Genomic DNA, 14,427 nt, shown 5'->3' with positions numbered 1-14,427 from the left:
AACTTCAAAGTTTAAAATAAACTTTCATGGACTTGATTCGTTAGTTCCCCATTTTGGCCTCCTGCACCTTCTCCAGAGTTTGTGTAATAGCATAATTATTTTTATAAATTAGCATTTTGATTGAGCTTCTTAAACACATTGCTAACATTTTTTAAACAATCAGTAACCACAATAATATAGAATATTATAAGAAAATGACGATGTAAGTAAGAGCGTGAAAACGTAATATATTATAATACAATGTATTATTTTCTGAATCTCTTGCGAGAGTATTAAGATCAGTCAATGTGTATATTTAGAAATGAACACAGATCGTAAGTACATTGGCAAATAATTACCGAAACAAATCGATGTTCGATCGCAGCTATAAAATATGGATAGGTATTATTATTGCGGCATGTAACCAAGATAATAATTCCAATATCTAACTTAACTAACCTTGAAATTTTGTAAGCTTTTAAAGTAGATGTTCCTGATAGCGGATACGGAATTGCCGTAAGTTTATAGTAATACGTACCTAGTTTCATGGTCGACTTGCTCTACAGATTTCTGCTTCTGAATTTTCTCGTAAAATCCTTTCCACATCGATTCCTCGTCCATCGTGGGGTGAAAAATTCGTCAACTGCGCACGCGCCACTGTCAAAATATCAAATGCACGACACAAAACACTTTTCACCGATTTTCACCGTTCTAAATTCAAAATCAAACTGAAACAACGTAATATTTACAATGCGATTTTGCTAAATAAACGAATGCTATTTTTAAACGTCAGTTTGACACACCGCATTGCATATTCTCGGTAGATAATCTTTGCGAAAGTTACGCTGGCAAAGTGACGGAGGGAATGATTCAAGCGATATTATTCACCGAATAAATAATAATATATTACAATAATTTTGTTCAGATCGGATTAACAATGCCGGCGGTATATTATTACTCGACGAAAGATCTCGCCGGACTGACTGAATCGGCCGCTTTTGACAGACAAATAACCGATGAAAACATTCGGATTTCTGAGGTCATGCCGACATTCATAAAACCGGCGGATATTCTACGATATACGTGAACGTAATGCCGGGTTTTTTCGGTGCATCTACTGAGCCGGGTTTATTTCTTATAACCTCAAGTATTATCAAACATCATTTTCACACGAATTTTTATAAGGAGTTATTTCAAGATTGACTAACAATCGCGAAAGGAAATGGTTATAATTGGGCACATGCAAAGATAACTCAATTTACGATAGGTGTTTTTTTACTAACATAATAATTACTATACCTATTGTTAGGGTTACTTTTAAGCTAGTATATATACGTCTCGAAATAACAAATATGTTAACATAACCCTCTATTTTTTACAATGATTTTTTTTACTACAATTTAAGCCAAAATACATGCGTAAAGAATCCCCTATCTCATTATTATATTATCTAATGACTACAAATACTTTCAATAATGTCGCTAAAATGGCATGTAAACCAAGAGATAGCCAACGGCATCTTTTATTTATGAAAAAGCATCAGCTTCTCATCAATTCCTTTTCTTTCTTTGGCCATATTATCCTCTGTTGGAGCAAAATATTATGAACACCACAGCCTCTAGAGGCTCTAGCCTGGAGCCCAGGCTCGACGAGGGCCCGGCATGGCGGGTCGACCAGATATATGAGATAAACACACATCGCAAATTTCCTCTTATTGAATTTCCGCAATTTCACTTCAAGGATATTAATATTTTTAAATATATGGTTGTGCGATGCAATTTTTAATTGTTTTGTGTTGATACTCGACAACTCCATAATTCAAGTAGATGTATTAAAAACTGTTAAAAATATGCTCTTAATTTTACCCAGAAAACTATTTGAAAAACGCAAAAACTGATTTAATCTTAGCGATAGACAGGGACACACACTTCAGGATGTGGAGGCTATGTGCGTAGGTATGACAGATAAAATAATAAATAACTGTCAATTATAATGTTAATTGCATAATTGTATTGCTTCCCTATTATCCACACAAATTTGGACAATTATTAAATAATTATAAGTATGTTAAGTACTGTCAATAGTAAAAAATATAATATTGTTATGAAATTTTGTATCATTTCTTATTTTAAATAAGTATGTATGTCACGATTGATTGTAAAATATTATATCTAATAATATTAACGCGATTAGACATTTATCAAAATTAAACTGGCCTTACCAGGACTCTTCTACTTATTTGTATTATTTAATAATATTTTATTAATTCAACCAGTGATTGCCAATCATTTTACCACGTTTTTCTTAGCTCGTATTCTCGTTTGCTAGCTTTGACTAGCTAGACATTTGAAACTTTTAGAATATATCAGAACACGATGTCAATGCATTCTTTTAATACTTTTAGCCATCTTTAAGTAGAATTTAATTCATTTTCAGTTAATTCAGTTCTGTATGAAAAGTTATTTCGGATGAAATCCGTAATCCAATCCACTATTATCGGTTGCTAAAGGGGTGGTCCTAGTAACTAAATTATTAATATATACGTGCGTTACTATGGAAATCAAAATGACATTTCAGTATTCTATATTTGTTTGTTGCAAAATAGCAAAAAAAAATGATTTGTTGACAATTGCCTTATGTGTTCTAAATTATTAATACATAGAATTGTAAAGTTTATATGATTCTACAGAAAATTTAAAAACCTGGTATATAAAAAGTTATTTTTATCTTGTAATTATTTTTATTTGAAATCACTGGTAATCCTATCCCTGTGCGGTTATTTTAAACGGACAAAAAATAAAATCATTCAACCGAAAATTTTGTCAACTCTACGGCGCATAAAGAGTACTTCCTTTTAACTTGTGGTCCTCTAAGAAACGTTCTCTCTTGGGTGTTAACCTAAACTAAACTAAACGAAAACTAAACTAAATATACTAAACAAATACTAATATTGTATTACAACTATGTACCTTTTTTCAAATTCTCAAAGCTTAGTTACAATAGTCAAATAAAAATAAACTTGAGTTTTTGTTTCACAGACCAGTGTGACGACAGCAAGGAAAAATGTTGTAAAATACAAAAAGTATTTGTATTAATTTATAATCAGTTGACCTACTGGATAAAACACCAAAATCTGGTAGAAATATTGTCCAGTTTCTATTATAATAATAATAATTCCCTCCTTATTACGCAGGCAAATTTTTCGCAGCATTATGGTGATGGTGAATATTTGCACATACTTAGATGCATTTGATGTACCTATAAAATTTACTGCATAGTGTATGATCTAGCTAGACACACACACAACAGAAATAATATAGCGAACCTTGCCCCTTAGCAATACATGACTGCTATAAATTGACAGTGCTCACTGACAGCAGGTTATCTCAATACTGGCGAAACTAGCGAAAAAATATTCCCTACATGCCGGATCCACGAATTGGATAGATATTTTTTCGATGTGTCCACATTAATTTAACAAAGCTAAAATTTGTAGTCCAATAAAATTTATTATAAATTATATGCCATACTAATAACCTTAACTATAATATTATAAGAAACAAGGAAGAGTGTATGGTAGTCTACGAAGCTCACAACTGACAACTCAATTCCTCAATTATTACTCATTTATTCGTTGACGCATTATCTAATCAAGTTTATTTAGGTTTCCCAAACTTTTTCTGCAGTGGAACACTTCGCAAACCCGGAATTTTTAACGGAACACTTAGCTTATTTTGTAGGTTATTTATTAGCGCAGCTAACCGTTCTGCTTATCAGTGGCGCACCCAGGGGGGGCAAGGGGCCCTGGCACCCCCCAAACATGAAAATTATCAGAATGATTTTAAACATTGAAATTGAAAGCCAATAAACTATACCTTTGGGCTTAGACAAATAAAAACACTGGCAAAAAAATGATTTGTAATTCTCCAGCACCCTTTTTAGAACAATTTCTTAGATTTTAATTTCTAACACAAAAATTTCGAAACACTAATGTCAGGTTTTTTTAGAAACCCGTTCCCTAGTGGAACTGTCAAAAAATTCTCGGTGTCCACCCGAATTCCGGAGTGGTGTAGGTCATGGCTGGGGAGGGCTGACAGGGCTCTTGCCTGGGGGCCCGGGCTGTGGAGGGCCCGGCGTGTCGGGTTGACCAGATAAGTGAGATAAACACACATCACAAATTAGATTTAATAGTAAAAAAAGTCGCCTGCGGCGCTATTATACTTCATGGCCATGAACATTTTTAATTACTTATATAATTGTACAATATATTTTTTGATTATTATATGTCGATACTCGACAGGTCCAATAATAAAGTGGATGTATTAAAAATCGCCAATAATTCACTGTATAAGTACCCTTAATTTGAACTAAACCACAATTTGAAAAAAGTTGATGTAGTGTTTCACACTGCCTTAATCTAAGCGGTAGGTAGGGGGCCCGCTAAATATCCTAGCCTAAGGGCCCGTTTCAGGATGTGGGGACCATGGTGTAGGTACACCGAGTGCGATAGACAAAATACCGATAAATGAGAAATTAGGCTGTGAAGAAGAAAAGAGCCTATGGGACTAATTTACATTCTCCTCATTGCCCCCCCCCCCAATATGAAATCCTGGGTGCGCCACTGCTGCTTATTGTTCTGTTTCTGTTCTTGTCAGCCGGTCAGTTAAAAACAATATACCCCATCTTTCATCTTTCATCAAAAGATGTACATCCCGAAGCGGCCACCCAGGCTAGGATCTTTGGCGGGCCACCTACTTATCGCTAAGGTTAAAGGCAATGTGAGACGATCTACAGTTGCATATTCCAAATGGTGTTCGAGGTAAAATTAAAGGTATTTTTTAGCGATTTTTTGTATTTTTAATACACCCACTTTTATGTTAATATGCACAGTTATGGACATGTCAAATATCGACAATAATCAAGTAGTGTAAAACCATATATTATTAAATGTTAGTATGCCTGAAGTGAAACAGCGCCGCAGGCGACATTTTTTTCTATTAGTGCATGTTTGTTATGTGTGTTTATCTCACTTGGCTGATCGATCTCTCACACCTGGCCCCCCGTAAGCCCAGGCCCCCAAGCTAGAGGTCTGTCAACCCCCTCTCCTTGTGCGAGCCATGACCTATCTAGATACTTGACGTCATAAACATCAGTGGAGATTGATCATCACTCGCCTTTCAATATGAAGTAGATTCTTTAATTATTTTTGTTTTATTTATTTTACTTATTTTACTTCTACCTAGTAGAAGATCTTGAAATGTATTGCAGTGTATAAAACCTTTCCAAATGGTCGCGGAAACACCTATTCAGGTTCAGCGGAACACAGTTTGGGAAACCCTGGTCTAGAAATTGGTCATGCAAGCTTTTGTAAGCTCTTAATATGGTTCGTGGAACCCCAGTCGAAAGTCACTATTTTAGATGCTTACTGAGGATTCATAATATTTTAGTTTTTACTTACTTAACTTTAAAATATTTTGGTGCATATTTTATTCATGTGCATTCATTAATTAATTGATAAATTACTGTCTGTTGCAAATACTTTTATTTATGTTGAGATTAAGAAACAAAAGATGATATCTACTAGATACGAGTACTATACCATGCCATAATAATTTTAAATATTATTTTTAAATGTTACTTACATTTCATAAAACTTCACTAGAAATCGCTTTCTTTATTCTTACTATTCTTGGGTAGTATACAAATTTATTTTAAGTGTGCGATAATTACTGATGGCTAATTATTTTACAATTATTATTTCTTCATTTGCATAACATTACTGTTCATTGTGAAGAATCATTAGGCACCTACAAAACTAATTATAATTTTAACTAGCGTAGAGCAGCGTTTCCCCATTTGGTGGATCGCGATCCAGTACCGGGTATATACTACCGAAAATATAAAAGAATATATCGAATAAATTAATACATTATAATAGCGCGTGCAGCGTATTAACTTTGCACTTTATTGCACTCTTTACTATACTGGTACGCCTCTTCGCCTGATTACCTCGCATAATATTAGATCAAATGGTATTTACTTGTATTAATATAATATGTAGTAATAAATAAATATACAGATAATATATGTAAAAAAATATTTTGACCTAGATAGGCCATATAATAGAAAATCTAACACGCTTATTTTTATAAAATACACATAAAATTTGATAACTATGTAAATTTCTTCAGAAAATTGTCGAGCGCTCCGGTCCGTAAAATTTCCATTTCAAGCGCTGGTTTATTCATTAGTCTTTGGTTTAAATCAAACGTATTATTCTAATAAATCATACTTTAAAATACAATATTTTCATTGAAAAACTGCATTTATTTTAACAATGTCTTCTTTTAAGTTAATACATTTTTACTTGCAGTAAAAATGCAATATTTCGTCAGTTGTTTTACGATATGTTTTAGTCATTCATAGAATCCAGTGACGTTCCGTGGGGTTAGGCAGATTGAGCGTCGCTTGGCGGCAGCAGTCACTTGAAGGGCGCCCAAACCGAAGAGGATCATTAGGTATATTATATAGAAATTGGTAACTAAACTTAGTACCTGATAACAAAAATATCCTACGGTTAAAAAAATCAGCTCACTGGTTGGAAACAAAGTGTATTAAGAATTAACATAAAAGGTTTAACAGGACTGTATTGTTTTTGTCGGTTTCGCGATGTCTAGTTTACTTCTGTTGTCCTTGGACGTCAAGTCCTTGATGACACGTGCAGATTTGCGAATTATATTTTGAATTATAGGTAGGTACCTACATAGGTACTTACCTAGCTCGCGTGTTTTGAAAGCCAGGTGTATTTTTAAATATATCTGAAACCATGGACTCGCAATATTGTTTATTGAAGTAGAGATGGCATTTAAATTGGATTTAGTAGTATATATTTTGTTAGTAATGTATCCATACAACACATTTCTTAAATATTGGGGTCATGTGTAAGCATCATAAAAAATGGGGCGGCATTTTGTCTATGGACGTCACTGATAGAATCTAGCGACTAAACTATCAATTTACATAAACATTAAATATTTTGATGACACGCGATAAATATTTGCGTATGGATTTCATTGCAAAATCACCGTTCAGTACAAATTTAATCACAAACTTAGGTACAAGCGAACTATAAATAATTCGAAATCTAGACCAGAGTGATAAACAACCTGCATGTAAATATTATTTAACAGCGTTCACAGTTTACTATTGCACTGTAGATTTTACATCTACCTCACAGGAAACAAGTTTTTTGTTAGTTTAAAACCGGTTACGGGAGAACTATCCGTTTTTTTTTCGATTTCGCGCCCACGATTTTCGGCGATTCGAATTGTAAAAATAAACAGGAAAAATCTCCGAGGTCTTCTATTCAGCGGAAGCCTTTATTCGAGTTCGCGATGCGAACGCAAGCAAACGACTGATTCAATATTACAATAGCAAAATAGGAACGATATATTTTACTGCATTATCACGTATTTAGAAGACTGCCTTGCTAATGTTTTCAATGTCATTTTGTCATGGTAAGAAGGTAGTAATCAGAGCTGCAGAGTTGTAAACACATCGATGTTCACCGAATACGCACGCAGTGTATATCGTAGAAGGATACTAACATAACATAATGTACGCTAGCTAAGTCGCTGCTAGTAGTACATAGTATGCGCGGTAAACAAAGTAATTAATACTAATTATTATTTGGTGTTATTCAGGTAAAAAAAACTATTTAAGTCATCTATTGTCAAACATCCAATTTGCATTGCGTTACCTTGACTAAACTTTAAATTGAATGTTAACATTATTATTTAAAAAAAAAAAAATAGAAAATAAATGAAAAATAATCAGATGAGAATAGCATCTGATAGATAGGTGTTTTAAATTTCATTTTACCACGTTTTTATTAGCTCGTATTCTTGTTTGTCGGGTACAGATTTTTTCTTGTGCAGTACAATTTTTTTCTTGTTTGTCCAAGATTTTTAACTTAGTTCCCGACTAGCTAGATATTTGAATTTTTTGGAATACTTATATCAGAACACTACGACAATGCATTCTTTTAATACTTTTGGACATCTTTAAGCAGAATTGAATTCATTTTCAGTTAATTCTGTTTTGTATGTTTCTGAAAAAATCGTTAAAAGTTATATTTACTACTCACTATTATTGGTTGCTAAGTGGGTCCTAGCAACTAAATTATTAATATATGCGTGCGTTACTATGGAAATCACTATGAAATGACAAAATGACATTTCTGTATTCTATATTTATTCAGTATTTCTATCAAGTACAATAAAGAGTTTTTATTAATACATAGAATTGTCAAGTTTATATGATTCAACAGAAAATTAGAAAACGTGTATATAAAAAGTTCTTTTTATCTTGTAATTATTTATATGTGAAATTACATCTAACAGGGATACTAATGTGTGGATAAGAAGCAAGAGGGCCTTTCTCCATTTTAAAATGCACAACATTCATTATTTTAAATGTTCAAATTAGACCAAATAAATATATTAATTTTATTGATATATAATTAATATATAATATTAATTGTCAAAGTAGCTCAGTATTATATATTTATACTTATTATAATAAATCTAATTGTGCATGTGATAGAGATATTTTTGATTTACTACCCAACACCACAGAATGGGAATGGGACGACTGGCCTCCGGACATTTGGACGCCGCACTGTCGTAGACACGTATAGACGAGGTATTTTAATCAGTTTCTATCTACTACTTAGTAGTTTGAATTCATTTTACTCTTAACATATGTATTCTTTATCGCGGATTGAATATTACCATGCCTAAGGCTTTATATAAAATAAAAAACTCTTTTTTCGTTGGAACTTAAACATATGCACGATTAAATCATTGTTTACGTCTACATATTTACATTCTCACCAACTATTAAATCATAATGTATAATCATTGAAATATAAAAAATAATATTGAATATTTTTTTTAAAGTACCTACAAGTACCTAACGTCTATTTATTTTTGAATTCCGTGGCGTCCAGTTGTCCGGTGCCAAATCGTCCTAGACCCCCACAGAATACACAGGAAGAAAACTAGTTACTTCAGTTTGGTCCGCCAGTGTCGTATGCTTCTTTCGATTTTCACGAAGGTGCTAATACATTATTATAATTTGACTTGACCATAGTTACTCAGTGAAAATTGTAACTAAGAGCGCCTACCCACGTCTAGCCATTGCGACTAATTGTCTCCGGTATATCCCGTGCATACCTCACACACAGTATAGTGCAGGATCCCATAGACTTTTCGTATACATAATATGCGGAACGCATTCTGACAATTGGAATGGGTTTTTGGGGTCACAAAGATATATAATGTCGATGTTGCCAGGCGATATTAGTGGTCAATTTTTTTTTATTGAGGTTTTAATTTTTTTTTCTTATAATCCACCAAAAATTGTTCTGTGTTCTTCAATAAAACCAAGACCGAATCAGGATTGATTGAAAATGCAATAATTGTACCATGCCACCGGCATGGTCGTAGAACGGTTCGTCCCATTTGAAAAAATAAAAATAGCGGGTAGTGCAATGTGTTCAAAATTATCGATTCTTAGGATCCTCCTTGGCTTAAATTATTTTATTTAGTAATATTTTTATAAAGAATCACCCAGATTGGTTTCTTTACCATATATATGCATATTATATATGAGTCAGATAAAAAAAACTGAAAGATGTACTTATGTTTTTACACAGTGTTTTATTGTAATTTTACCAAACATATTTTCATATATCATCATGACGCAAACCAGTTTTATCGAATGTACTTATAACAAACATTTAATGTCTCTACTGTCGAACAAGAACTTCTTGTCCAAGTGCTAAAACTGTGAATCAACAATTCCCTCCAATCGCATGTCCGTTTTCCAATGAGGAACGCCCCCAAATTCATCATTCATTTTACGGTACCTTAGTGAACGGATTTATCAATTTACATAATTTAAAGCTTTTTATGATAAAAAAATCTGTCTAAAACGATCAGGAGTGATGTTAGAATTAGTATTAGTATTTTTTTGATTTATTGCGAAGTAGAATGGAAGTCGCATCTAAAATCAGAGTCGATAAATTATTTAAACACTAGATGCGTGTTGCCGCCATGACAGGTACGTCACTAGACGACTTCTACATGCGACTACAGCGACTTCCTGTTATCACCGATTTCTTGTCGGACAATATATTCAGTTTAACCAATTTTAAATTTATTTATTTTTAACATATTGTGGACATTGCAAATTATAAGTTTAAGACGTTCACAACATGACATTTAGAAACAAAGAAATACAAAACAGTATTACATAAAAAATAGATTGATCAGTATGTTATTAAACAGTAGAAATGTGTAAATACAAAAAATATTAATTAGATAGGTACAAGGAAGTACACCGGATGAGTTAAGCAGACCCTATTATAAGAATTTATAAAACAACTTCCACCTAAACTCATCCTCACGTAGGTGGAATATATCAACACCCGAAGCAATTTCGTTGAACATAACTATCGCCCTCCCAATTATTGGTACTACCAGTGGCAGGTTGGTTCTGCACCTTGGGAGAATAAACAACTGATGTTCTCTATTTCTAAGATAGTTATTAGGGACACACAGGTCAACTCTGCCCAGAATGGCAGAGTTCTCATTTATATCTCGTATAAGTCTAAAAAATACGTAGCTTAATAAAGATTTCTCCCTCCAGTAGGGCAGAAAATAGATATTAAAATAATCAGTGCAGTTTTATAGCATTAAATAGCAACTTTTCGTTACTTATGGTGTGGAAATAATGTTATATAATGTACACAAAATAAAATGCACCATTTCAATAAAAAATCATTTAGAAGTACATAATGACTCCTTCAAAAGAATTAATTTGAATATTATTTAATTACAAGAGCATCATTGTGCGCATGGCAATTGGGACGGCATACTTATTTATCGGATACAGAAGGCGGCGGTGAGTATCTTCTAGTGGCAGCCCTCCCTAATTCTAATTAATATCAAACAGGCAACAAATTGTTCTGAAATTTGCTTGAAGTAATCCAACAGGAAACTATTGTAAATACTGGACATACAACAAGATAAGGACAATCGCAGGTTCAATTGCCCGCAAACCGCATGATATGTAGATTATTTTTTAAATAAAGTTTACACAAATGAGGCATTCATGTTTTCCCTAAGTTAATCCAATGTTATCCAGGTTTTCTCGAAATACGTAAGGAATTTTATACAAGGAAAGATTGTAATAAAAAAAATGTATCGTAGGTGCCTACCTATTTATCGATTATTTTCTGTGGTTTTCATTATTATGTGGTTTAATATTTACGCATTTCATAGTGACAGACTGTCTGCGTACCTAAGTAAATGAAAAGAATAACATGTACTAATCACCAACGCGTGACAATTCGTTTAATTCAAATAATAGATATACCTACATGCAGCAAAATCGATTTTCATAGTCAAATTTTTATAGCATGTCTTGCCGAAACGAATGTTCTATGTCTCATTCACAATGAGAACATTTTTAAATAAGAAAATACAATATTAGGTGCTTTCAAAATATAATATAGAATCCTATTTTCTTCTTTCTTCTTCGGCTATAATTATCCCGCCCCTTGGTCGCAGCATATGGACACTACGCGGCGCCTCCAAGAATCCCTGTCCCTCGCCAGTCGTCTTGCTTCGTTTCAGGTCAAACCAGCATTCCGTAGCTCCGCCGTATACAAACAAAAATAATAGTATATAGATAGTATTTAGCGGCCTTCCAGCACGCCAGAATCCGGTCGGCTTGAAGAACATGCAAGCCAGGTTGAGGTTCTCTTCTGGCATCCGCAGCATGTGGCCGAGCCAGGTCCATCGTCGCCTCTTCACTCTCAGCGTAATGAGAGGTTGCTTGATGCGTTCCCTTATCTCCTCGTTGCTCCTAAAGTCATACCACCGCACACCCAGTATCCGTCGCAAACATCTGTTTTTGAATCTCAGTATACGGTTGCTCTGAGCCTTCGTAAGGTGCCATGATTCGCTACCGTAAACCAGCACCGTCAGAATGCAAGCGTCGAATACCCGGCATTTGGTTTTGACCGAGTACAATCGTGAGTCCCAGACACTCCGCATCGAGTAGAATGTTGCTCCAACCATTCCCATTCGGAAAGCGAGCTCTCTCTGCAAAATGCCATCTTCCGTGTACCCCCAGGTATTTGAAGCTGTGACGCTCTCGATGTTTTGCCCGTCGCTGATCAGAAGGAAATCTGGATAGGGACATGTGCTATTACACATAACTATTGTCTACGTCCATAATAATGCTAGGTATGTCGAACAATCCGTGGTGGGAAAGCGACAATGATATTCGCGTTTGCGAAATGACAAGCAATACTGTGGGTATAATAGTGATAGTTTTGCATATACCAGTGGCGAAGACTCCATAGTAGGCGATTATTTAAAACCTACCTTCTTAAGAAAAATATTTTTTAATTTTATATTGACATATTTAATAATATAATTACATTATAATATATTCAATATGCCCAACGACATCTATCGTATAATTGTCGTAATAATTTTACGATCTTTTCCACTATTTCAATAAGCACCATTTATGGCATGTCTCGAAGGTTTAAAAAAATAAGCGACATCTCGTTTCGCTTCGCATATTGTGTGGATTACGTTCGCGTGAATCAAAAACTTTTTTTATATGAGGTTTGTTTCTCATAATTTCAAGACGTCTGCGGCGGCCCATATAAATTGGTAAGCTATTTAAGGAGCGCTTACATTGTACGTAAGTGGACATTTATTCAAAATAATAAGATAATTTAAAAAAAAATCTAGGGATTCAATCACATATAAATATTGATTGTTGTTAAAAATAATAAATAATTTATCTCGTGATTTTTATTTGTCAGTTAGTTTATTCATAGACTAAGAAAATTTATTCAGCCAATTATGTAAGTTGAAATCTGATATTGTATCTAAGTCTGTGTTTTAAATATAGAAGTATTTTAAAATGTCTAGTTTACGGGTTAAATTATAAATTGTTATGGAACAGATTCACAACAACGGATATTTTCAATATATTTTGAGCGTATCTTGCGTTTATATTTAAGAAAATACATAATTCAAATTAATTGCTTAATTTTATACCATCAGTGAGCTTTTGAAATTTCATCGGTTTTGTGTATCTACCTATTCATCAGTAGTTATGTCGGATTATCTTCTTATTTCCCGTAAATACATCAAACAAGTGTACTTAATCCACAGCCTAAGTGTTTCCAAAAGTCACCCTTCGTCACTGTCATATACCATATATATCACTAGTTTCTTCTCTAAATTAAATACCACGGACAGGGGTGCAGTATAAAACGAATCTGCATATAAATAGAAGAAAAAATATTACTTATTTATTTTTCCAAATACACATAAAACGGTTTTAAATGATCAAACGAATAATTTTACGTGACACGGCCTTATATGTTTGAAGTTTGCATAGTAAGGAAATATTTCTCGTTTTTTTTCTAAATAACTACTACAAAAGCACGAACAATAAGTATTAATTTATTTATAACTTATAAATTTGCATTATATTCTACGTTCGTGAACACATCATCTTGAATTTCAATGACTGACTTAAGTAAGGCGTACCCCTATCATAAGACAATGAATAATTCAAATCACATCACAAAACATGATCATTTTAATAATCTATCGTGATGTGATCATTCATAGAAATCTATAAAAAATTTCGACGAAACCACAGCTCTGGAAAATGTCCATTCTTGAAGCTTAAGTTTATACTTCAGATTCGAGCTTTTTTTATGCCTCGTGGAATGCCATTGTTATCGTTCGATTCGAAATATGTTTTACTTTTCTTTGATTTGAGGGAGAAGTGTTGCTCACCACTAAGAACAAAGAACATTTTCATATAAATTAAAATTATCCATTGACGATATTGAAGGCAATATGACTATGCAAGAAATGCAATGAAAGACGATAAGTCAATAATTGAGAAACTACATAACATAATATACATAGGTACCTAATATATGAGTTAGTAAGTATATATTATTAACAATATCAACGGAAAATGAACTGGATGAAAAACACTGGCCCCAGTTACGCCGAATATAATATATAGTGAGAAAAACATGATCAAACCATTTAATTAGTTGCTTACAACTTTTTATCACGGTAATCCCAGATGAAATATGAAATAATGACAGATTGTATTTACTTCATCAAATTGCTTGCAACTTACAAAGACTTGCAATATTGCCAACTGTACGATAATTATTATTATTTTAACTATAATTAAGGTGCGCATGGTATGTATTATATTAAAAAATTAGGTAGGTACTTACGTCTAATATGTAGGTACTTACTATAATTGTTTAATTCTAAAAACTATTACTTATGATAAAAAATATTCGCAAAAAACACATCTGAA

The 14,427-nt window shown here is 33.3% G+C and overlaps 1 protein-coding gene and 1 long non-coding RNA gene across 3 annotated transcripts in view; one reads left to right on the top strand and one right to left on the bottom strand.

The window, feature by feature from the left end:
- Positions 1–14,427, top strand: part of LOC147075856 (uncharacterized) — a 102,539-nt gene that overhangs the window by 1,367 nt on the left and 86,745 nt on the right. The gene's annotated exons all lie outside the window — the stretch shown is intronic.
- Positions 1–14,427, bottom strand: part of stac (C2 and C2B_Munc13-like domain-containing protein staccato) — a 111,415-nt gene that overhangs the window by 76,744 nt on the left and 20,244 nt on the right. Inside the window, exon 1 of one of the 2 annotated variants that reach the window (XM_085942167.1) lies at positions 518–960. The exons of the other annotated variant lie outside the window; for it this stretch is intronic. Within the exon in view, the coding sequence (XP_085798293.1) occupies positions 518–600 (83 nt within the window). The 5' untranslated portion in view covers positions 601–960. Of the gene's footprint in view, positions 1–517; positions 961–14,427 lie in introns of those variants that run through there. 2 annotated transcript variants of the gene reach the window in all.

Source organism: Rhyacophila brunnea, unplaced genomic scaffold, assembly GCF_057557595.1.
Source record: "Rhyacophila brunnea isolate RB1 unplaced genomic scaffold, BYU_Rbru_1.0 scaffold_14, whole genome shotgun sequence".
NCBI classification, from domain to species: domain Eukaryota; kingdom Metazoa; phylum Arthropoda; class Insecta; order Trichoptera; family Rhyacophilidae; genus Rhyacophila; species Rhyacophila brunnea.
Note: the sequence above shows the minus strand (reverse complement) of the source record. Positions and strands in the feature narration are given on the sequence as shown.